The 26,130-nt window shown below is 42.3% G+C and overlaps 1 protein-coding gene across 1 annotated transcript in view; it reads right to left on the reverse strand.

Annotated features, from left to right (window-relative positions):
* The window catches only part of T265_00455 (hypothetical protein), a gene marked incomplete at both ends in the record, with an annotated part of 23,833 nt that extends 828 nt beyond the window's left edge, over positions 1-23,005 (reverse strand). The window contains 3 exons of the mRNA XM_009164228.1: positions 1-63; positions 2,931-5,248; positions 22,647-23,005. The exon at positions 1-63 is cut by the window's left edge and continues 828 nt beyond it. Coding sequence (XP_009162492.1) covers positions 1-63; positions 2,931-5,248; positions 22,647-22,704 — 2,439 coding nt within the window. The remainder of the gene's footprint in view (positions 64-2,930; positions 5,249-22,646) is intronic.
* Positions 23,006-26,130: the final 3,125 nt, after the last annotated feature.

Below are 26,130 nucleotides of genomic sequence, written 5' to 3' on the forward strand. Positions count from 1 at the left end.
TCTCCACTTAGCTCTTGATTCTTTGGGAGCGAGGATGGCGTTGAAGTATAGAACTTCATCCACCTGTTTCAGATTGAGAAGGGAGATCAATTAAATTTTATAACTTTGATAAATCGAAGTCGACACTTTAGGGTAGTATTGTGGCACACAGCCACTCTACTAGTTGCAAAACCTTTGGATAGGGAGTGCATGCGAGCAGAAAATTGAACAGGAAGCTGACCGGTCTTTTCTGTAGTGGAAACGAGTTGGTAAAAATGAGTCGAGAACCGCATAGTTAAACTACGCGATTAGGTTTATTCAGCTACTCTCAATAAACCGAATGCCTGAAAAAGTAAGCAGATGGAAAGAAAAGCCAGTGGATGTATCGAATCGAAGTGGAAAGCAGGGCCCCGAGGAAATATATTTTTCAATGGCGAGCTAGAGCGAAATACTTCACCATAGGCCAGCTTGTGTTCTACGTAAGTGGAAAAGACGAGAAGGCACAGCTGATAAACTGTGTTTGATACTCTTCACTGAAAACGAGTTCGAAAATATCCCACAAAATAGTGAGGTTGTTCCATCAATGGTTATTTGATCATAATACAATCGAGTTGCTACTTTCAATAGAGGTTTTCCACCACTACTGTAATAGATAGTGATAATTCGCTCACTGCGTACAGCTGTTGCCCAATCGGTTGTGTTTTGAATCTTCTCAAAAATCAGGTTCGAATTAAGCATCAGGTATTAAATTGGTTGACCTTTGAACATCCATCACCTGGCTCTCTCCAAAGAATTTCGCGATGTCCATTAACAAAAACGGTGAATAAACAGTCACATGTGTATGTGAAGCTTTCCCCCGACATTCGTCAAACAATGTTGTCCTGGAATGCGACCGGAACAGGACGGCAAGTATTTGAATGAAATCAGCATACCCGCATAATCAGCTAAGCAGAGACCAGATACCGCCGGCTATTGATTTCAGAGCAGTTATCTAGAGTAGCACACAAGCTCTATTCTCTATGAACTGACAGCATTGGGTCGGTTGAGAGTTACCTTGTGCTTCCCCACGTTTTTAACTGATTCCGACGTAAGCACATACATTTGCCTGTTTTAAGCTGTTCCTCAAATTTGCCAGGATCGTCTTTGAAACGATTTACTGAGGCTATGCTCGTTCCTTATTTTTTGACTAACAAACTCTCAGCAGTTTTTACCAGTTCAACTAGGTTGTGCCAAAAATTTTCGAAGTATCTCCGTGACTCACTAAGAATTCAATTGTACAACTGAATAGCTTCAGTTTGTCCAGGCGTGCTAAACAGTAAGAGGATGCAATGATGACCGCGAACCACAAGACAGTGTTGAATATTCCAGCTGTCAATGGGGTATCTTCCTAATGACGACTTCGTTTCGACGATGGTGCTAATGCCATAACAACTGACCACTCACCAAAAGGTCTCCTTATGTGATAAGTAAGCATAATCTTAATTTCACTTTATTCTGTCATACGCTCTCCTGAAAACGTGCTCCGAAGTTCACACATAATTATAGATTTCCTAGACTGGATAAAATTGTCGATTTCGAATCCAGTGTGCATCCGACTTTTCAGATCCCATATCCTTTGTCTAAACTCCTACATGATTTATCCTAATTATTCCTACTATATAATCCCAGGACTACTGAGCGAATAAAGTTTACAAGTAATCACTTGATGCGTATGATTTCATGGTCTACGGATAAATGCTTGAGAACAATATTCTGTAGTTAACTAGACTCGGTCATCAAACTAGGCGCATTATCTCAAGTTTGAAAAAAATACCACAGGTTTATTAGATTGTGTTATTAATGGTCATCTGTCCAATTTTCATAAAAGCTTGAACTACAGAAAGCAAACTTCTAAGGGAATGTGCCAATTGTTACTTTATCACACCGTTACATCTTGGATAGGTTTTGTCTTGGAATGTTCTAATACTCCTGAACAAATGGAGCCCAACTGTTCGTTCTACACACTGTATTTTTTATAAGAGTTGTACAGTACTTATCAAGTATGCTTATCCAAGAAACGAGGCCAGCTGCTTTCCATATAGGTAAAGGACTGTAGTGTCGGTGTTTAGATTGGTCGTTATGCAAATGAGATGCACTAGCTAACAGTAACGACGATTTTAACTACATGTCTTTGAGTGCATGACTATGAGTGCTTGTTGCCTTTTGAGCCATGTATATCTGTTCCTTTAGTTACTTCATTACCGGCAAGAAGCCACCTATTCACATATTGAGGCCGCTTAGCCTACTTCACTGCCCGATTGTGTATTAATAATTCATGTGTACACAGGTTACTTGTCGTGGTCCTATTGAGTGATGCAGAAGAACCGTTTGTTTGTTGTTTGAACCACGTGTCTTGACGAGGAGGTAAGAATTGATTTTTAAGTCCACAATTAGGCCATGCGAGAGGAACCGATCTCTCAGGTTTGCCCTGCTTAAAAGTCGAAACCTGTGGTAGAAGGCAATGAAGCGAAGACAACCTGTTAAAGCAGATTTCACATGTTAGATTCATGCTTAGTGAAGGATACAACGTGTTCCATAAATACCAAATTCCAACGGCGAAATCACCGAAGAAACTAAGAGTTTAATTCAGTGTGGTTAACGGTGCTCACTATCGGAGGGAGATCACCAATAAGAACTAGAATCATGCATAAAATCATCACTGGCTACTTTTAGCTCCCAGAGAGCCAGATTCTCCGCCTTTCCTCTATCAAGTTTATACAGGTCACAAACCACTGGACATCCGAAACTCCGAGATTGGTCTAGCTTGCTCGTCGGATAAACAAAAAGATGAGACTAATTTTTAACAAGTGGATCGGAAAACAGTTTACAAAGCTGCGATTAGATACCAGTCGCTCAGCTGGTCTACTCTTTAAACGGCTGAATTTCGCTACCTGGGGTTTTGAAAAACTCACCTTAAAGTATTTTTGAAGGTCATCCACATGTTTAAATATAGATTTGTCGAAAAACACATGTTCATGCTTTCCCAAGTCAATAATTCCCCACAGCTTTGCCACATGAAATATCCTCCCGCATCTGTTCGTCAAAGTTCGCACATTCGGCTCTGTGGGTTTGGTACCCGTGATCACAATGTTTATCATCCTTTCTAGACGTTTGTTTCTGACACTGGTTTTGACGAGCCTATCAGGATTGTCGGTTACATCGTACGTCTGTGTTGGTGATGCAGTGGCATTTGACTCCGTTTGGGATGTCGTCAACAGTTCAAAGAAGATCGGGTGTTGGTTAATGAATTCTTCCAATTCAACAATAGTCCAGCCAATTGTTGATTGCACAGGTTCTATTGATTTAGCTGAAACTAACTGCATTAATGCGGTTAGTGCCAAGCCAGGTTGCCCCGGAGCTCCGTTCTTCTTCTCTAATACTTTTCTCAGAAACATGATAGCGCGATATTCATTGGCAGACATGCTTATGCTAATACTTTTCATACTTGTTGGTGTTTGTATGATATCAGCTTGTTTCATGGCTGGGTCTGATTCAGTCGAAGAACACACTGCCGACTGAACAGGCGAGTTTGAAACCTGAGTAGGTTCAGACCGTTGCGAAGCCTTAGCCGGAGATGATCGTGGGATTTGTGGTGGCTGTGAATTTGTCGGCTGAACACCATTCACTCCAGTAGGTGTATTTGGGGCAGAACTCGTGCTAGCCGATTGGTTTGATGGGAAATAACACGCAGTTACAAAATTTTCCGCAAAGTGTGTGGACCTGCGATTCTCCACATTGCGCCGACCGCCAGTACCGGAAAAACATGGTGCAATAAACGGAGTAGGAAGGAGTTGTGCAGCATTCGGTAGAATGAGTGACTTTGGCCGTTGTACACGTTCTCTGCCCGTACTGCGTAGGTTTGTTGGTTGAGACGAGAGTGTCCCAAGCCCAGTGATGGATAGGTTTGTAGAAGAAAGACTTGTATGAATAGCAGCAAGACGATCACGTGGTTTTCTTTGTGGGAAAATGTTACCTAGGGGATCTTTTACGCTGACGAGTTCTCCTTGCACTTCAAATACATGTGGGTGCCTGAGCAAAAAGTTTCGGAACTCCAGTTGTGGTCCGACGACTGCTCGTACTTCCGGAGTTGCTTGGGACAAATGACCAGCCAGGCTTTTAATGGGTACCCAACGTTCTTCTCTTCTTAAAAGTCGCTGTTGAAAAAACCGCACGGCCTCGGTTTCGAGCACAAGTTTTTCCATAGGCGGTAAGGCGCAGACGCTCGTCGTAGTTGGGGCTGTCCTATTATTGATAGGTGTTGACGATAAAGCTGAGAGGCAGTGATGACAATGAGTGGTAGCATTTAAGCGGGCAGTGGCACATAAGCAGTGTGTGGTTGTGTGATGATGAGAGATGGGGCAGTGGTGATGACAGGTCAGGTTTAGTAGTGGGCAATGAACGCATGTGGTGGACACGGAAGAAGTTTCTACAGTACAGCAACATTGCGATTTGGCCGAAAATGTTTCACAGGCTGTATTCTTTTGCTCGCGTAAATGCGGAGGTTGATATATTCCGGGCTTGCTCCAAGCTGGTATGCTTGGATTAGATCCACGACGGACCATACCCGGATTGCTGGATTTCACAAAATTGCCGTTGCAAGTTTCACGTTCACTCCGGTCACCCAAACCTGGTCTATTGAAAGACATCATCGATCCGGAAGAACTAGAGGCGTTAGATGGCGTGGAGATTAGAGAGAGAGAACTAGAACTCTTTCCTTTAAATTTCCCCATCGTCGCTTCAGTGGGCTTGTTAAAGAATCGAGGCCTACATATGCCTTTGAAACCTATGGCTTTATGTCCAGATTTGAGCGATCCGTCAAGTTGAGCCTCTTGATTACCTGAATTGACACTTTCGTTTGTGCCTGAAGCGCAGTGCGGGTTAGGCCCCATGTATAATTCCACATCATTCAGTCCATCAGACAAGCCTTCAAGACCGGGAAGTTCTATGGCGACAGAAGTAACTTGTCCGTTTTCACGGACATTGAACAAAGAAGGGTATCTGAGCAAAAAATCTCGCAAACCTTCTGGACTCCCTCCCCCACAAGCTTCTCGCATTTCCGGGCTGAAAGATTTGTGCGTGAATCGCGCTGCGAGTTGTTCCACTGTCATTGGGGCCTCGGAATTCATGAGTACTTCCAGAAAATACAGCATTGCTTTGTGACTTGGATCATTCATCATCTTGTATAGAAATACCTCGCGTCTCTTCAAATAATCCAGACACGACGCAGCATCTGCAAATATAAGGTAGGAAATCTTGAAACAATATGGACAGTTTAATTATTGAGACCATAGTGGATTTCCGGTGCACTAGTTAAATCGTCCAATCAAAGACAGGCAATAACAGTCATACCCGATGTTTATTGGGTATCGTTGATATTGATTAGGCTCCTTCTGACAGCATTTGCCATCCGTCTTGTACAACAGACAAAGAAAATTCTTCATATCCATTAGGGAAACCATATTTCGCGTGGGAACGTGACATACATATAATTATTTATAATATTACTTAATTTATTCTGATTATTGATAGTCGTCTGGCGTGCCATCTTATCTCTGGCTAGAATGGAAGCAGGAGTGAGCTTTATGTTGCAATGTGATCATTCGCATTAATGGGATCAACATTGATTATGGATGGTACTTAATTCGATTAACCCACGATGATTTTTTTGGGTTTGGTGTATAACTTCATACACTGAGTTGAGCGGACATAAGTCCCCTCTTCGTGTTTGAACGCCCCAACGTATACATAAATCCCGGGAGTCGGTCTTAAGTGTATTAGAACTAGACATGGGGTTATTGTGTCTATTTAAGAACTTCCTACCCATTTTAACACAAAAACAACTAGCACTACAGGAATGACAAAATGTTCATTTTGCGCACGGTAAGATCACTCAGCGAACTCGATTAGCCTCCCTATTGGCAGTGTGCCTTCAGTGACACCCCGAAATGTTGATATTTATTCCCGGATCCATCACACGTTTCCCCAAAAACTCTTTCATGTTGTTCGTCCCTCTAACTGCCACACACACCCTACTGCAACTGCGTACAAGTTGTCGCTCCAACGCCTCTCTTGTGGATATTCGGTAGCAAATCGTGAAGCGATATGGGCAGTAAGTCGATGGCCGCAAGGCTTATAGTAAACCGAATGATTACGGAGGTGGAAGACCAAGAAAAGCAACTGCACAGGTAAGTGGTCAGAGTGAACAGGGTCCCTTGATCAGGTGTGAAACTAAACAACACGGGTATTGGATCTCATTTCACACGATTGTCAAGAATGATCAAGGGATACGTCCTTCACGCTTGTCGAACCGTCACAAGTAGGGACGAGCTTGGGATATGTGGATCTACCGTATCCCTTTTCTAAAAAGCGCAGGCAAGCTGCGCTGCACGGTTTTGTTGGCAAAAGGGTCTCTACAAAGACAGGAAGTTGTTTTAGAGAACACTATCTGACTGTTCGCAAATAGTTAGAAACCTAAAAAATTCGCTCCATAAGCGAAACCAAATGAACACTTTAATTGTGATTATGATCATCAACACCATCACAGACATCAGTGTACAATAGTAAAGCTTTGACGCTGATCACTATGATTAGCCTTTTTAGTGACACACAATATGTTCCCAAAGCTGACAAAAGCACCAATACGGCCGAATACCGGTTTGGGACCCAATCTCATGAGCAGTATAAAGATTAGAAGCGCCAAGATACGGCTGTTCCGGTATATTTTGACATGGGACAACCGACGTCTTGGTGATTTTGACAAGTATATTCAAGCCGGGGGAAAGAGCTTATGTTCGGTAGACTTAAATGTTTAGTCCACGTCGAGCCTTCGTTGATGTTTTATGGCTGTTTGGTGCATCTATTTAATACCGATTTAACAGAAAAGCCACAATTAACTAACACAGCACGGCAAAAGTTTAACCGGTGATGAGTTAGTTAACCGACCCAAGAGTACCGACCGGAGTAAGTTAGCTGCGGCTTTTGGATTTATTCCTCAACGGGTGGATCGCAAAAGTTTGCTGCTTCTAATAGGTGAAAGCCATCAAACCGTTTGGTGTGGCCATCAGTTGAGTAGGTCTGTTATACTGCCATTTTAGCCCTATTTATGAGTGGGCCGATTTCACCTGTAGCGATTGAAGATTCGTGCATTTCAGATAAAATACAATGCTACCGAGGCGATGCTAGTTTCGAATGGCACGAAACTGCGGATGATGCGTCTAATAGTCGATGATTTGACCTAAACCTCTGACGCAATGAGTGACACGATATCAGACCATAGTGACGGCACTGTATGCACACAACCAACAGACACTGGGAAGCGTGGAACGTAGACGTATTAAGCAGCGTTAAGCTTGGGTGTTTCCGGATGCTGTCTGTAATCTACCGATCAAACAAATTGATGATGGACCCGGATGTGAACTATGGTTCTGTTACATGGGTAGAGCTTGTCACAGAATGCACTCATTTGTTGCTTAGTTTGATACTAGCATGAGACTCGAATAAATTTAGCCTTCATGCTATTTTTCAACCGAATTCGCTGCACAAAAGCCGCCTTATGTTACAGTTAGCAAAACAGTTGAGACATTAAATTGCATGCTCTTGGGCGGTCCACTACCGACTTTGCCCTATTCGCGGCTCATCAGGTGGACCCCAGAGTGTACATTAACCTTTCATCAAATTGGACGCAAGGGAGGAAATGCAATCATTTACAACTTACTTAAATGTTGACGGAAGATTTAGCCGAATCTATAGTTTTGAGAAAACATGTAAGCAGTCACTTATACCAGAGAAGTATATTCCGCTATCTCAACTAGATTACCCAGTAAAACATGAGAATGCCTTTATGCAATATACTCGGTTGAAGAAGACCATGAACAAGACATTTGGTTGAGTTTGTCGGTAATATCAACGTGGTGTTCATTTACTGTATATGGTTGGTTGAAGATCTAAGAGGAAGCCTACCTGAGTAGCCCCAAGTACCCCAAAGCCGGTAGTTTGTCAGTAAACGTATACGTAGAGAGCCATGTGCTTGGCCATTCTTTACTCATTACTCACTCACTTTTTATACCCAGTAAAGGTCCTTTTTCCCCCAGCCTCTCGTAGCTTCTTTTCCACGGTTCCTCTCATGACGAATGCTGATTTGATAGTGGATTGCCTGTAACTTCATGACAAATTAAATAGACCAGACTTCATAGAAGTCATCGTAGCTTACAAAGGCGAACTTCCTAATGGCTCCCTTGGTATGAGCCGCTCATAGTCCCATTAGAATGTTGTTCTATCCCTTGGATATAGTGTTTACAGTGTTGAACTTTGCGAGTGGCATTCTTTCTTCTGTAGGGCGGTCCATGTTCAACTCATCAATAAATTAGGCTAGTATGTATTTCACCTTTGGGGTTAATTTCCTGAACTTCTTGTGCACGGTGCTTATTTAAGCAATCATTTGACATTCCTCTTTTTATCACAGTGCTCCTTTCTGACTGAATTAGTCCACTTGGAACTCGTGGAGACGCTTTTCTGGGGCTGTCAGCTTATTCTCTATGTTATTGGTTTTTGATGGAAGGCAACAGAATGCAGTCCGCAGTCAGCATTCTGCAATGAGAGAGATTTCCCATTGCATTTTAATGAGTGCACACGGAAGCTGTTTGACAAGCATCCATAAAAAAAACATGGACGATTTTATTGCGCATTCAAAACAGTTCACCTTGTTGCTGTACAGACGAAACACATTGCATCTGCAATAGGTCTTAGCAAGTGTCAGTCAACCGAAACTTCCGTGCGTCCGTATAGCTGTCTGAAAAGGAAGTAAACCAACCACAACCAGCTGAAAACTTGTCCGTCGCTGCACACTGTGGCAGATGGTTATATTTTATTTAGGTTACTTTTCTTCTCCAGAAATCTTGACTAGAACCGGTCGCCTCTGGTGCTTTCATCGGTAATCGATAACCACCTGTCCTCGGCTACCGGCCGGGACAAATAACCAAGTCCCAAGTCACACAAAACCGTGGTATTGTCAGTAAGCCGTATAGGTGATTTAAGCTAACGATGTGGTAGAAGGATGTGTTTCGTGGAGCTCAACAATCTTCTGAAAGTTGACATGGTGTTAGCATCAGAACGAGTTAATGCCAACCAGATATACCGCGAAAATGACGCTGAGGAATTTCTTCATTACACAACGTTGATGATAAAAACTATTCCGTCAGATACTACCTGCTGAGGCTAACTAGGTGTGGTCCCCTTGAAAGTTTTTCATCAGTACAGCAAGTGATACTTTATCCAGGACAGTAAAACCAGGGACGGCTTTCATGTGAGATATTTAACTGGATATTGCCATTATCGAGAGACTTGATTAGAAGTCCTTTGAGTCTCACGGTAAAGTCATCTTTTATACAAAAAAATTAAATGACAATCGATATCTTCTCTATGTTCCCACAGTTCTTCAGTTGTAATCACAGTAGGTCAGAAAGCAACGGGCATCATCCATAAATGACGTCTACAAAAATTTAGAAGAAAGGAAAACAAAAACTGCATAGACTTTCTGTTGTCTTTCAGACAGGGTATTTTTGATAAATATGCTCATGACAGTCGCCTCAAAACCTTCATATGTCGCTTGGGTTTACTTGAAGTCAACCTCTTGCTTCTTGCCTATGCGCAGCTGCTAATGAGTCCTAATGTGATTGTAAACTTGGAGTACAAACGTGTCCCATAGAATTCCGACCAGATTTACAAGGTAACTGGACCAAGGGAGCAAAATCAACTCTTGGCACGTGGAACGCGTCTTTTTAGAATGTCACCTTCTTCTTCCTCATTTAATTATTTGCGGACAACACGTATTCCTATGCTTTACTTTTTTTGTGTCATCTGTTATAGCTTATTCTCTCGTCCTATAGACTAGTAGGTACTCTGAAATATCGACATCGAGTAATGCTGGTTTTGCCCTTAAGTTTTCATGCAAGGAGTTCGTTCTCAAAGTGAAACTAACTCATCAGCAGTTCAAGGTTCCAGCTACTGAATAATCATTTGTAGGTGACCTCCGAGATCAGTGAACAGATTGGCGAAGAACGCACAGGAACTACCAGTATTCTGACACACTGTCAACTCCTGAGTCTTACGTTGAGGACACATCACTCAGGCGTGCATATTTCGTTTGTTCGTAGGTGACCAATCTGGAGCACAAAGAACACTTTGTGTTTTGGTCGACCAAAGTTCAGACCCCCGCTTGACTATAGATAAGCACTGTTTTTGAATGACAACACGAATCAAATGCTTCTCCTTTTGGCAGGAACTAGACAAAATAGTCGTATCAGGGTTGGGTGGGGCCTTTTCAGCGGAGGGTAATGTGACCATAGGATCCTATGCTTTCATTAACCAGCCTGTTCAACAGGAAAGCTCCCCAAGTTACCGAGCTTGCGTTAAGTTGGTACACAGGTTCACACAGAAGACTACTGATGCTACAAAAGTAAGCATATTCTGTCTTTTACACCATGATAAAAAAAATTTCAGGGCGTAGTGAAGCTCCTCATTAATGAACATCTATCCAGCGAATCCTACTTGCGGATCGCTCCTTCTTAGGAGACTCTGTGGCCTACTTGATGTGATAATGCACAAATATATGGGAAACGAGGTTGGCTTTTTTCAGAAGCTGAAGCAGAGAGACTCGCCTTTGAGAGGCTTGACCTTGAAAGGCTGATATCTACATCATATTGTATGTCCATTGTGCTAACTAGCAAGTTTGTATCATATGAGCGAATCCTTCTAAAAATCCACTGGTTTAACTTGGTGTTACATGAACAATTTGAAGAACAAAATAATCTATCTTTCCAGTAACCCTCAATGACAGTGAATACTTTGGTCGCCCAATTGGCTTCACAGGGTAAACAGGGATTTCGGTTTCCCAACAGGCCTATTAATGGTAGGGAAACTGTCCCTTTTTCCTTCAATTACAACTAAGATGCCTTCTTTACAAGTCTGAAGGACATTGAAGTTTACCAGAAAACCACAAAAAATAATATTTATGAGCCTCCGTATTCATCTACTCTTTAACACAGACTTTGTCCTCCACTCGAAGTCAGTCCGTGTCAAGAAGCCGAGACACTCTGAACAGTTGCTTCATCCCTGTTGAAAATCCTCAGCACTGCAAATATCGCGGAACTCCGGGTGGCCCGTTTTCACAATTTGTGTACGAAAACGATATTGTGCCAACTGTTTATCCTTTTCACCCCACTTGTTAACAAGTTTGCGAGTCCAAATTAATAACATGGATCATACTGTTGGGAAACAACGCCATTCTGCAGCACACTGTCGCTTTGAGAAGATCTTTTGACGTCTTGAGATTACCTAAAGTCCCCTGTTCAATTCCTTGAGGTCCCTAGTCCTGGTGGGAAACGTAAAAGATAAAACAGCGGGAAACTTGAGGAGCCTTAGTTTGTATCTTGTGGGCTCGGAAAGTATTTTTCAGCATTTCCAGACGTTACAAACCACATATTATCCAAAGTGACCAAAAAAGTACGCTGCATAACGAAAACGAGAGATTTAGTTGAGTGTTTCGCTGTCCCCAACTACGGTTGCAAATTAGTGTATGGCTCAGCTTGTCCATAATATACTGTTCAACTAAGAAATAGGACTGCTAAAGACTGATGGACAAAACTGGTAGGTTACAGTGACATCACCTTAAAAATGAACCAAGTTTCTTACCTTATGTGATTTAGCCACTGCCGACTCTTGATATATGACTAATATTACCAACGAGTGTTCCTGTTTTCTAGAAGCATAAAACTGTAATATATCCACATTATGCAGTGGCAGCTTGCGTTCGTTTGCTTTCATCCAAAAAAAGAGATGCTCACCGATCACTGCGAGTGGATCTTGCTATTTCACCTTCTCAAAGAGTACTAATACTAATATTGGTCGGTGTGCTTTAGTTTTACTCTGGTCTGTCACATCTGCAATCGCCTTTGATTGCTTGCGTTGATCTGTCTCTTCGAATCGCTATCACGTCACATATCTTAGTCTCACGGATAATGAATGCTTTCATATATTTCAATTTGGAATTTCGAATGTATGCGTGATATCACACTAACTACCATTTCAACGATGACGTCAGTACAGGAACTAAAGTGGCGTCTAACGATAAAAGCAATTTGGTATGAAAACTTACTAATGAGAACATACATGACTGCTGAACCGGTCGTGGTTAGGCATGTGCTGAAATCTACCAGTAGCTTCTACTATGAAACGATCACATAATCACACATATATCGAGCCTGTGCTGGTGGAGTACCGTAATATGCTCGTTTCGCATGTCAGATACCCGGCAGTTCACATCCTGGTAAGGTCATGGATGTGCAGTGATGATGAATTTTACTAAGACTGAGACTGAAGTTCAGTGCCCCCATCTGGTGTGGACTCGCAAGAGCAGTTGTGCCAGAACAGGATGAGGTATTTCCAGAAGAAAGTTATGTGAATTCTTCAGAGCCTGCGATTATCTGCAGCTAATCATGTGGAACTGTGTTTGCACATTGTTCAGTAAAGTAAGTCAGAGCAGTGTGATGACCCCACCGAACACCATTTCTATTGCAGACTTCGAGAAAATTCAGACAAATTTACTCGGCGTTCGTGAAGATGTAGTAAAGGAGTAAATGGTATTTAAGATATATAATTATCAGTAAGAGTTACAACTGGGACGAGAGCCATTTTCACAGAACAAGGTTGCATGCGATTTCGTTTGGAATTTACAGTAAATCAAGTTAGAGTCTATCCAGTGGCAGGAGCCAGTGCACCTGTACATCAGCGAGTTGCTGAGATTTAGACTTCCTGCTCCAACTGAAAGCATCATTCTCTGGTGGATTCAGCATAGAATGTGTTAGGAAAGCTGCGGAATATAGTTAATTTCTATAGCTTCAACCTGCGGTTTCATTGACGGATACGACTGGATCACGTATTTGCTAACAACCATTTTGCAGCAGTGCTGATGGTGATGTGACGACAACCCGCTGCATCGATTACTAAAACACATTAAAACAGAAGATCTGGCTGTTTGTGACTTGGCACCTCGACTGGCATGTGCAGTTGTGCTCACAAACGGTAAAAGGTATCAGTTTACCTTGCAATCTGAAACGCAAACCAGTGGTACCAACGAACCTCAGGCAAAGCATGCGTGGACATATGTAGGTTGAATTCTGTAGCGGTGCCGTCACCGCGTCTCATTTTGCATGCAATCCACAAGCAACAGAACCAGAGCAGTCAAAATAGAATTGTCTTACACGTAACCTGCTTACATGTAATCTTCTTCGGAGCGTGTACAACCATGTTCCCCTGTTAGGTACAGTTTAGATTTTGCTTCCTCTTAAACAAAGACCAGTCGGTCCATGAACAAAATACTTTATTTGAAAAGAACATTGAGCGTGTTACGTTTCGGTTTACGCTAACTGCTCGTGAAGCAAAGTTTCGGATATTTCACGAACTACCGACGATAGTTTCCCTTACTTTTACGGCGATGTTAACAACATTTGTCCCAGAACTGAGGATCTGTAACTGTGGACGCCTTCAGACAAAACCCGACGCGACAACAGACCAATGCATTGCCCAAGGAATGTGATAATTTCAGCGTTTAAACGGAAGGTTTCGTAAGAAACAGCTTAATGATGAGCACAGTAGTTTGCCATTTGTTCGTGACAAGCCAACTCGGTAATGTGCGAACCACATGAAATGTGTTCATAGTCAAGTAAAGCAGCGCACAGCCGTTTTTGTTTAGTACTTTCTGCTCTGCTGTGTCATAACTTAACCGTAAATATCTCGGGTTTCCCCAGTGGAATTTACTTCAACGAAACCAGTTCCCCAACCTCCAGTTCATCAAAATGTTAGTACATCGATCTTGATACATCCAACTATTTAACCTGCCCCAAGTTTGCGGTCCTTCAGTGATGCAAACTGATCAATTCTTTCTGTCTCACTTCTGGTCCTTTGATGGCAGATAAAGTTATGCATGAATAAATGGAAAACATCGACAAGCTGAAGATTTCCTCAATTGTAGGTCGAGATTTGTCCACAGAATGAGTGTTCCACAAGACGAAATTTGTGTCGGTAGTAAGTAGTTTCAAACAAGCCACACAAATTCGGGAGTAATCTGCTGAGAAAGGGAAAGATGTTCCAAGAGTCACGTTGACCTTCGATTTCAGGAATCACATTTCGGAGAGGTAGTTGGCATTAGGTGTGATCTGCCTGACCTTGGATGAGTGGCTTTTGTGACGGAACGGTATAGTTTTCGTCTGGCATTTTGGAAAGCCTGGGTTTAAATTTTTCAAAAGATTCGTAAGAAGCAAAGTGCTGTTGAAACACAGCTGGATCAAACGACGGGCCAGCCATTTAAGCTACTCAGCATTTGCAGCTTAACAGGTAGGTTGAAACTTCTATCTCTTCACATGAATGACAGACTAAAGGACGCTGGATACGTTCTGACGATTGAGTCAGCAGGAGCCGTTTCCATTGAGACCTACTGGAACAACAGGTCCCTAGGTAAAGTTCATCGAGGCGATCAGTCCTAATCACGAGGCTCATCTGTATGTATTCAGTACCCGCTAACAAACGGATGGGTTTTGAAAACAGCATGGACCCTTGTGGGTGGATGATCTTTGAACATATCGGAATACCCATATATAATCACCTATTACTACCAACAGATTCATTACAGTCAGCGAAGATGAATGCAGTCGGTGTGTTGCATGAAAATGTGACATGAGCCAAATGATAACTTGAACCAGAAATTTATGGATGTGACGGACATGAAATTACCATAGTACGGATTGCTCCTTGCCGTTTTCTCTCGTGGAACATCACCGTACTGTTCCCCACAGAATCCAGTTGCTTCTTTAACGGACGCTCATCTTACTCAAATCCACTTTTAACCTGACGGCATTCAGGCGTCTTTTCGGAGGCATTATGCACCAATGCACGTTATTTTCACGCTTGTTTCGGTGACTGAACAAGCTGTTTGCAAATAGACCCAGTAATTACACAGGATATTTCGCCGCTGTTCTCCACTCTCAATCGTAACTTGGCTTGGAGCTAACTGGCTTGAGAGTTCTATGCGGAAGGGACGTGCTAGCAGAAGGACATGCTCGTCACGGTGCTGATAAGCTCTTTTCGACCGAAGAATGTGCTGCTGAAAACACTACGGACGAACCAAAATCACATTCTGCCAAGGACGGATCATTCCAAAGAATGTTAGACCCTCTAATTCACGAGTAAAAGTTCACAGATTTTATTAATCTTGTTTAATTTCTTCACCGAAGCTTTATCCACCTGAATAAACCCGCATTAATAAAATTTGACTGACTGCCAATTCAGTTCCGGTAAAATTGGGCTTATCTACATCACCACTGATTTCTTCAGAACTATAGTTTTACCCTTCAAAACAACCGTAATGATCGTGCAATTTCTGCCACTGAAAGATTTCCGGATGTTGTCATCACTGCGCATATAGCATCAAAGAGTAACGAGATTAGGTAATCCATATTGTCTTTGCTAACAAAACCGTAGAGTCATCTAACCCGCCTTACGTGCACAAACAGCTTTTACCAAAATACGCAAAGTTTGAAACTTTAGCTGTGAACTGAAAACTCATTCGAATTGTATGAAATCGAATTCTGTCACTGTTTTTCTGGTTTCCATAAAAAACCAATGGTATCAACAGAACAACTGAGTTCCGAGTGAAACAATATCAGCCAGTACTGGTTGTTGCCGCCTATACACGGTTATATTTTTCTAGGCAAATGATATCACAGGCACGAAGTTGATCACTTGTTCACCTGTTCATCTAGTCAGTTGACCTATGATAATGTTATGATGCACACAGGTACTACTGACGGTGTCTGAGCAGTATGGATGGGTAACATTTGTGCGCACTGTGTCTGATAGAACGTCCTCTTTTGACCGACATTCTCTGTGAAGATATGCAACAGCAGAATAGAGACTGAATAGCATCCTCTTCTCGTGAAAGGATTTCCATGCGAAGGCGAAGTCAACTCTTCCTGTAGCTTCGCAAAAAGCACAGTATTCGCGACTTCCAACTTGAATGAAACGGTTATACAGAGCTCTCCAATAGTTCTGCAAATAAAATCGCCCAACTTTAGAACCCTTTTGATGCCCAGCTGCCATGGCACACGAAGGAGGCACGAGGACTGGGATACTGCCAGGTTGCGCAAGCCTAGACAGGAAAAGTCAAGAGGTAGAGATCGGGTTCGAACCACCGACCTTCCGGTCAGTAAATTCGTGCTCTAACAACTTGGTCCATCTCGCCCCCAAATTTCAGCAAAAATAGATTTGAACTAAAAGATTGAATTTCCAATAAGAATCCAAAACTTGTTTACCGCCCTTAAATCCACTTTTGTCAACTCTTCTTTTGCCTCACTCATTCATCATACGATGGGGTTTTATATTTCGATTCGGTTCGACATGAAATCACTTGATTTCATTCATCATCTGGTTAAATTTTCTGTCTAATATCTTTCCTGCTATTCACGTCATTATTACCCTGCTTGAAGCTAGAATGGTATATCGTTAATTATTTATTTTCTCCGTCAACCCAAAAGCTGTATGAGTATCTAGTTTGATGCAATCCTTGAGCTCCATGTAAAAGTTTACTACTGCGTGAGACCATATTCCGATATGCTGAGCAATTCACCTGCGTTACTTCATCAATCAAATACTTTCATTATTGTGACAGAGTGTAAACATCCCAAAAACCTGTCCAAAACCAGTCAATTAATCCCTATCTGTGGATATCCTAAACCAGCCTCCAAAAAAGGAGCCATCAGCCAAACTGTTTGATGGCCATTAAATCAATCAGAACCAACAAAATGGTTGTATGCAGACAAATGAATGAACAATGATACACCGGCTATTTTCACCTTTAGCAAAATCAATAGATTCATTTGCGTCACAGATCTGCTTCGTTAAAAAAACTGTGACGCTAAAGCACGGTTAGCGGATCGGGGTCAACAATCTACGGTAAATCAGCTGCGAACTGGTTTTCAATCCAGAATGTGGAAAAGGTTGTATCTACAGAAAACCCATGGATTCTTCAGTAAATTCAGGATGTTTAAGGATTTACTGTGGTTACCAAACGCTGCACTGAAAAGAGGTGGAAATAAGAGCACTCATTATCCCTATGAGAAAACTTTCTATATTGAACACCCATCAAGGGATGAGTTTTTGCTGTGGTAAATTAGTGTTGCTGCTCACCATTCTAATGAACAACTCCGCATTAGCGAATACACACTCATTTGTAAACTAATTTGGTTTTTCGAGCGACCCATCTAGAACCCAGCGGAATCTCTCGGTTTTGATGTTTCTAGGTGAAACCGGTCGTAGGCTGTCGAGGAGATTTGGCAACCTTATTACAAAACAACCCCACATATTTAATTATGAAAACGAGTTAACAGTGGCAGTATCTTTCTGTAGGTACTCTACTGGTAATTAGTAAGTACTACTAACGACATAAACGATAATTTAATCTCAACCAAGTGGGATGCGACTTACAGCAAATAGCCATCCTGGTCTACTTCACTTCAGCCAACAGAGATCACGTTCGCTCGATTTGAAGCTATGGATCGGTGCATTACCCGATGACAATGAAGTGATGGGCTGACCGGAATTTCCGTCGTCTGTTAATTTCACTAGATCTATGAAGCTTTCGCTCAAACTGAAATGACCAAACCTAAACCATTTGCTAGAATATTCACATGAGCGGCTAACAAAGTGGCATTCTGCCGCATATTAATTAGCCTTTCGAGTGCCTTTTTCCAGGTGCCTCGCAAGACCTCTTACTGAAGACCCACTCCGGCTTGCCACGTCATTGAAGTTGTACTCTTGATTTATGACGTGCGGGACAGTCGACGGTTCCAGCTTAGGCTACTGTACACTTACACGATTAGCAAAAATTGATCGTACTATTTGTCGTTGCTGTATTCTGCGATAATGGATCCTTCCGAGGCTTTTTTTATTGGACGCTAGTGGACAGCGAATAATTTTTTTGATCCAAGTTTTCCGCGACATAGTACACGTGCACATACTGCATGCACCTGCTGTATCAATGAATGTCGTAGAAGGTGATCACACTGTGATATGCATCTTGTTGGTCTGTACGTTGTACGTTAGTCGACATGATGAAAAAGTTTGCAATGAATGAGTCCTAATTACCTCTTGAAGTATGTGGCGAAACCCTTTGATGTGTCCCAAATTCTGAAAGTGGGTACTTTCCAGTTTATGGAGGTTGCATCAAGTTTTCAGTAAACGGTTTACTACATGATCCGGTGAGGCGTTGCACGAGTTTCCCACAGGAAAGCTACAAATCCAATGAGCATCATATGGCAATAATGTGGCTTTTGAGTCAAAGCGCACGCGTGTACCTACGGGCCTAATGCTGTCGGGTGAGAAGACTTTCATCCTGTAGTTTACTATGCAGTAGTTAGCAACGCCATATAGCTCATTGAAGACGGAAAATATGCTGAAAAATCGTGATAGATCGTGACATAACTAGAATAAGAAACAACCGAGCCTAAAGACCTGATTGTTTTGGTTATTCCAGGAAAAAGCACTAATTCTGGAGATAGTGTGAGCTTATTGGATGACTTTCTGGTTTCCAGTCAGCGGTAAGGGTGTTGGACATATCAAATGTGTGGACACAACAATCGGTTGAACTCACAATCGTCCCGATAAACGTCAAAGCTAAGTTGCATAAGAAGGGCCCTACTTTCTATCTCTTACCTTATGGCTTGGTATGAAGCCGGTGATGGCTTTCAACCAAAGCGCAACCGAAGCTTAAATTATTCGAATTATGGACCGAGTTGCTCTGTCGCTTTGGACTTCAGACTACACAGAATCGTTTATAAGCCTGTCCATAGAATTCCCATCCGCTTGCATGTGAACCCTGGCTTCTGTTATTCTCATCGCTTTCAGTCACTTTGTGTTTCGTGAATTTATCCGGAATCCAAACGATCGATCATTAATTCAGGAGGTCTTTCTACAGTTAGTAATGGTATATCGGTCGGTGTAAGCGACTTGCGCAGTTTGCGTTCATGGAGCCAGGTTTTACGAATACAGATCCCATTCAGAAGGCGTTTGGTGAATTAGTCTAAGATATGATAGATAAAATTCATATCTAATAGAACACAGTATTTGTAGTGTTTTCACAAATAACAAGAATTCGGAAGCCTGGACCCAGCTAGTTTCTGACCAACAAGTTTTTTGGCTTGAATACATGTAACTATATACCGAGTTCCTCGTGTTGCCATTTACAAATGTCATGAACAGCTGTGACCTTGAAAGAAGGGGGATAATAGATTGCTTGTGTAGCCACCCCATTGTGTTCAGCAATGACAGCTCAGCTGGTGGCATGAATCTGGAATATCAACATTCATCCAAGGCTTGTCTTGCAAAACTTCAGTACTTTAGAGACAACCAATCGAAAAGTCTGTTTAAAGACTGCATTATTTCAAATACCCGGATAAGCAGCTACTTAACACATGTGGGAATGTACAAGTGTTGCGTATTTCCCGTCGGTTACCTGTGATAATCCACATGCACGGACTCGTTAGTAAGTGGTCACGCGAAAACAAACGAATACGTGCTCGAATGAATTCGGTTGGATTAAATTGGGGAAACACTAGCCTAGTTTACCGCGTTCTGTATTGAGGAAACTGTTGGTAGCTCATCAGCAATCGAGATGATATCTCAGTGTGTTGTTGGGGAGCGTAGTGTTGCGTAGCGATTGGTTGGTGGCTGTGAACGACTACCATACCGCATTCTATTGCTTGATATTTCAGCCACTGCATTTCTGTAAGTTGAATATACTGGAGTTTCATTTGCTCAACGGCAAAATGATACACTTCCATAAAAAACACAGCACACCAGATCTATCAAAATTTCTTTGAAAAGATATTTATTTAGCTTCCATTCCGTTAATAATAAAATGTGGCGATTACTCAAGACCAACAGACAACCCAGTCTCGGTTTCATTCTATTTGGGGTTCCTCAACTGGGCATAGTTCTCGAAACCTGAAAGGATTGCTCCCTGACTTAAGCAAAAATTTGTCTGAATAGCTGCTTTTGAGCTTCACGTGTTTTGAAGCATACTTCGTCCAAGTCGAAGCGACCAAGTTTTCTTTCAGCCTACCCAGAGAAAGGTACGACAACGTTGAACGGAAAATCATAGTTCGTGGTTGTTTTAAGAATCAATGAAGCAGTACAAATATAATCACAATCACGCAACTCCAAAACCTCCTATTGTTGTTTCTTCTTCCAGGAAAAATTAAATGATCTTTCCCATTGTTAAAAACCCTATTTGGTTTTCGAAATAACGGTAATTACAACAAATTTCTCAGCTTGATGCACATATTTCCGCAAAACACCAACCCTTTACCCTACACCACTTTTCAGAAAGGACATTGCCAGTTTTCTGTCAGGAAGAGTTAATGACAACCGGTTACCTAAGGCTCACATCAATAAAGATCAGGACTTTTATCAGTGCGGCGCGGCATTGTGGAGGGCACAGGTGCGGTCTAGCTGTGCATATTTTAGCATAATTGCAGCTATATCGATTAATGACACGTGCGATAGAGAAGTCAGTCATGATTTTGGATTTACTCTTAAACACGAATCCTCTAAGAAGCCAGACCAGGTGTAACCAAGCAGGTAGAAACGTGTGATTTAGGGCAGAGCAGAGTGTGTTTCCGACGTCATTGTCAACTTGATTGACTTTAAATGATAAACATAGTAAGATTTGTTTGTTAGATGTAGTGGAAGTGATGTCATATGCTCGGAACATAATATTTGACAAGGCTAAAACTATTTACTCTGATGGCTGCACCTCTGGTTTGCGCCGAATGTGTTTAATAAGTTATGGTGGGTCCTGTCCTATAGACTGTATTTTATTGCAAAGTCGATCATTTAGCTTGCGTCTTTAACGCATCATTGAAATCAGTATCGATAAGTGCACGGAAGTCTTTTTGGGGAGAATATTCGTACACGAGATTATGGATTGCGCTGGCTTGGTCGGTCATTTGACCCCCTTGAAGATTTCTCTCCGGCGAAACCATGCAGATGGTGTCCGTAAGGCGTGAGGGGTCAAACAATGGCTTGGTTGCCATTACGTGCTGAATCAGCTGACCAGTCTTTGTATGGACGGGTACTCCGTGTAGCGAGACAATAATGTATACAAACATGATTCAATCAGGAGGTAGAATCACTGTGCACTCTGTACAGAAATCGACGTTGATTACTCTGTGAAACTGCGGATACATTATCTAGCGGCCTGTAGCGGAAGATATCTGATTAACGGTTGTTTGTTGTTCGAACAGTGTGAAGCCTTGAAGGAAGGAGCATACTGTCGTCGGATTGTCAACAACGCGGATAATGCATCATAGGATGGTTAATCTAAAGTAGCTTCAGTGATGGTTTGGTTTCACTAATGCTCCTAGTGAGCCAGTCATGTCAAGATATCATGTTAACATTCTATTAAAATAACATCTAATGGAAGTTTACTTGATACTAAGCTGACTTGGGGCAGAAATACCGTCGTTCGATTAGAGGAAGACTGAAATGATGTGAATAGATGGAGTAGGCTCTTTATTGCATGACCAGTCACACTAAGATGTACCACCGCATTTGGTAAGTCCGCAATGAACCCGCAGACACTATCGAAATTCCATTTAAAACTTATTGGTTTGATTTAATCATCTTGCCTCCCCGAGGAGCCCATCCCCAGAGAAGTCAGCAGTAATTCCTCTTCGTGAATAGTTAGAGCTTCTACTACGAAAACTGATAACCAAGAGGGAACATAAGTGACCACAACTACACAGCGAACGCCGCATAACATTACTTCGGTTTGAGTAAGGTTTTCAATGGTTCACAACAACCGTGATTGTCGCTAATGTCCCAATGTCAGTTGAATGGCTTTATTCTGGCCGTACTACGTTAATTCTATTTGTATCTGTCGCGGTACTCACGAGGGGAGCGAAATTTTATTAGTTTGAATGTATGCTAACTTAGGTCACATTCTTGATCAGAAATCGATATCAGAGTACTTCAGCGTTTTTATTACCTCAGCCTAAACATTTGCTCTAATGCACGGTTTCTTTAGTAATGTAAAGTGAGCAGGAAAGGACACCTGCAGGTTGTCCTTAGAAAACACAGAAGTCAATTACTCCTGGCAACATTAGACAAAATAGTTTGCCTACCAAAACCATCTCACTGACTTACCAGCCTCCCTTGCCGTTGTTCTGATTTATCATAAACACAACAGGTTCACTGATATATTTCCAAGACCATTCATAAACGCCTGCCATGCCAAAAACTGTTTGGCTCAACACATGAACTGGTTGCCAAACAACAGTACAGCTGAATCTATATTCTTAGCTTGCCTATCATCACAGTTGACACCCAAAACACTAACTGCGTTAATCATCTCTGCGTATGCAGATTAAATTAATGTAACCCTTTATCTACCGTACCTCTTCCTTTCGACGATAGATCATATTAGAATTGACAGTCAACATTCCAATTCTAGGATACTGAGATGGAAGATGTTAAGTGTAAACCAGTGAAATAAAGTATCATTTTGGAACACGTAAACTTACCGGTTATTTTCTTGGGGTCATCCAGCTCCGAATCCGACGCATGTTCGACATCAGCCATGAGTCACTATTGCGGATTCGAAAGCAAAGTGAATGAACGGAACGAAATCCGAAATCAATCGAAACCGAAAATCAGCACCAGACGAATAGTACTCAGGTCTGTTGCACCCCTGTTCACTGCACAACTACGAGAAAGTGGTACCTTCTGACAAGACAGACGAACGAAGCAGACTACCGAGAACCAACAGCGATGTTCAGGTACACATACAAACGTAGGCGGCATATATTTCAAGGTCAAGGATGAAAGTAAGGTAGACTACACAGCACACACGAACAATATCCGACAACCCAGCACACTGAACGCTCATTGGCTGTTTCCGATGACGCAAGGAATTCGGTAAGAACCATTTAGAAACCGATATACAGATGTGCCAGACATTTGCCATAAGGTAGAGCAAACCAAGTTACCTTTACGTCTCCACATTTAGTGGCGTGTCGCAACATTTGGCTGACGATCGACAGAACCAAAAACACCACAAAACAGGTGTGTTTGGAGTTTTAGCCTGAATATGCATCCAGTTGACCTGAAGAAAGGTGGTGAACTAAGGGAGTATTACTCATTTCCCAAGCTGATAATTTTATAAGTGTTCCTCATAGATAGTGCTAAGTGATTTCGTGGCGCGGCGGTAAATCCTGTGTGAATGAAAATTTCTTATAAACCGCGGGATTTCTTCGTTGTAAGATGGACTTGATCAGTCCTTCAAAACGCAGTCAATTGCTTAGGCATCCCCAGTAAATGATGACGAATGAGGTAAGATCAGTTAGCTGGGTTTGAGGTTCAAGTACCCTATCCTCCTCGGCGGCTGGAGGAAGACTCACTCACAGCATGTGAGCTGCTTCATGCTATGCTTCGACCTCCTCTAAAAAGTTGGGCTTAGAATTCATAAGCTTGGAACTTCTCTAAACTGTTGAGTATAATAAACTATTTCGGGCTTGAACATAACACATTATTCAGCTCAATGATTGTAGCCGTGCAAGACGCAGCTGCCCAATGGTTCAGCAAATGTGGATCGACAGATGGAACTCAAAGGCCGTCTACAAAGCTACCACCCCACGTTTGTGTGCTGTATACTGGATGTACTTCATTTAGAAACGAACCATTTTTCCAAAAGTCATCGTGTGACAGTGCGATGGATAGCACATAATCCATGTATTAGAAGAAAGCATATCACGGAGCGGTTTGAGGTAAGGCTGTAGCTTTTGCTGCAACGGTATTATGAAGGTATTGATGTGTTTTCTTCGGACTACCGACACCACTATAGTCATGAGTGGCAATATGTCTTTCCGCAAGCGACCAAGTGTATTACATTCAGACTGCTAAGCAACTGACTGCCAGAATTTTACTACTAAGTGCGATTAAACCACTTAAAACCCGAGAGCTTGTGCCGCTCAAAAAGCATCTAATGTTCACAGTAGCGTAGGCAATCGCTTACACCGCAATCCTTACACCATCGAGTCAAGTCAGTCCTCCAATTCCTTACTGGTTAGGCCTTGAATTCGAGAAAGTGACAATTATTTTTCGAAATAAGACTTCATTTTTCTAAAACATAACACTGACTGCCAAAGTAAAGAAGAGGACGCGTGTCTTATCTAGTGAGTGTGGAATAGAAGGACTGCTGTGGATTAGCATTGGAGGGACGTTCTTCAGAGTAGAACTTTTATCGACAGGATGTGCTTCCTATAAGGCTGCTAAAAACTCCTTGACTAACCACTAATCGTTTTGGCCTGCTCGGGTCTCTTTAGGTGTGCATAGTCCATAGTGCATCCTAAAATCGGGTTTCAAGCCTTGATGCTTCTAATGATGCAAGTGAGACGACAAGGTGCTCTTGAATATACATTGGACTTGCTTAAAATTGATGTATCCCGCATCAGAAATAAGAATTCAAGAACCTAGCTTAGCCGTTAATTGGACTGCCCCAGCACTCATGCTTCCGGTTGCACACCTGTGACGATCAACAGTTTGTTTTGGGTGGCAGTGCAGGGGCCGGCCCCGTTCTCTGCTACGTGGTAGAAGGACTATTTCTTTACTGGGTACCGTTGATATTCGCCTCTGAGTGTATCGCCAGCAGACATTTTGTATGCAACGTTAACCTCTGGAATAACAGAAACCGTCTGGCTACCTGGTGCTCCGGAACGGCCACATTGCCATCAGTTATCAGTGACATAAGCACTCAGTTGTCACTGCTTTCGGACTACCTGTACGGACGCTGACTATGCGTTTATCCGGAGTTGCTTCTTTACATTTCAGGGCCCCACAATGGACAGGAAACTGGCTTGGCAACTAGGAGGCTTGCAGACACCGAAGTTATCCAAATTCCTCTCTTCTGACTGAGCTATCGTCGGATTTAACTTCGAATTAGAACGAAATCGCACAATACAGGCATTTTGTCTGTGGTACAAGACCATCAGCTTCACTGAAGCACTAGATTTTCGACAGTGGCAGTGCTTGGATCTCGGAGAAACATCCTTGCCCGTCACGAACATAATTACTGGACAATAATTTAGAATCAGCGCCGACTTTGAGTGTTTATGATTGCGTATCAAGTGCCACCAAGCTTCCGGTTCGAATAAACTCTCACTCGCATTCTAAAGGATGGGGTGAGGTCCTCAGCCAGCGTCTTTCTTATCTATTTGACTGTCTGGGGAGAGATAACTGGTCTATGTATTTGAGGGGAACTGAGGAAAGTGCCCGTTTTTAGAAAATGGGACTGTAGTGAATTCTTAAGTCCCAAACGAATCAGCTTTACACCAGTTACCTAGGCACTTCGTGTCACTTATATTTCAGTGCCTTATGATGGCTTCTTGAGAAAAGCAAGCGGGATTTTAGTCTGAGAAGTATTTCCAGGCAACCAATTATGGTTAGTTACGGAGTATTGGAAAAGCACTCGCAGGGGCTTGTGACGGACTGTGGCAGGTGGTCTTTAAGTTGGAGTCTGGCGGTTGGGATGAAATCAGACCTCAAGCATAGAAAAGCGGCCTAACTTTGACACAAGTTACCAGCTCGCTTGTTGGTGGAAATGCCTTGAGAGACTTAATTTCACACACTCTATAGTTTGTACTGTGGGTTGTTGTTGACCACCACTTTCAGTAACTGTCATCCAAATATTTCGGTCCTAATTTCCGGTATTCGTCGGAACAAATATTCATCAGCTCTTCAGTAATAGCTTACTAATTTTCGTTCCTGCCTCTGAGCAGTGCTTCTGATCAGTGAAAGATGTAAATGATTGTTCATTTGAGCGGGACGCCAATGAATAACGAAGCTCTATCTAAGGGGAACATGTGGTAATCACACAGCTTTGGCTTTTGACCCGTCAAGCGGAACTAGGTGTTTCCTTTAGAATGCACGTCTATAGTTGTCTTCTGATAGTTTCTTGTAGACCGAAGGTCTACGTAACGATGTGGTGCTGCAAAGAGTGAAACATTTCAG

The sequence above is a fragment of the Opisthorchis viverrini genome, assembly GCF_000715545.1.
Source record: "Opisthorchis viverrini unplaced genomic scaffold opera_v5_4, whole genome shotgun sequence".
Taxonomy (NCBI): domain Eukaryota; kingdom Metazoa; phylum Platyhelminthes; class Trematoda; order Opisthorchiida; family Opisthorchiidae; genus Opisthorchis; species Opisthorchis viverrini.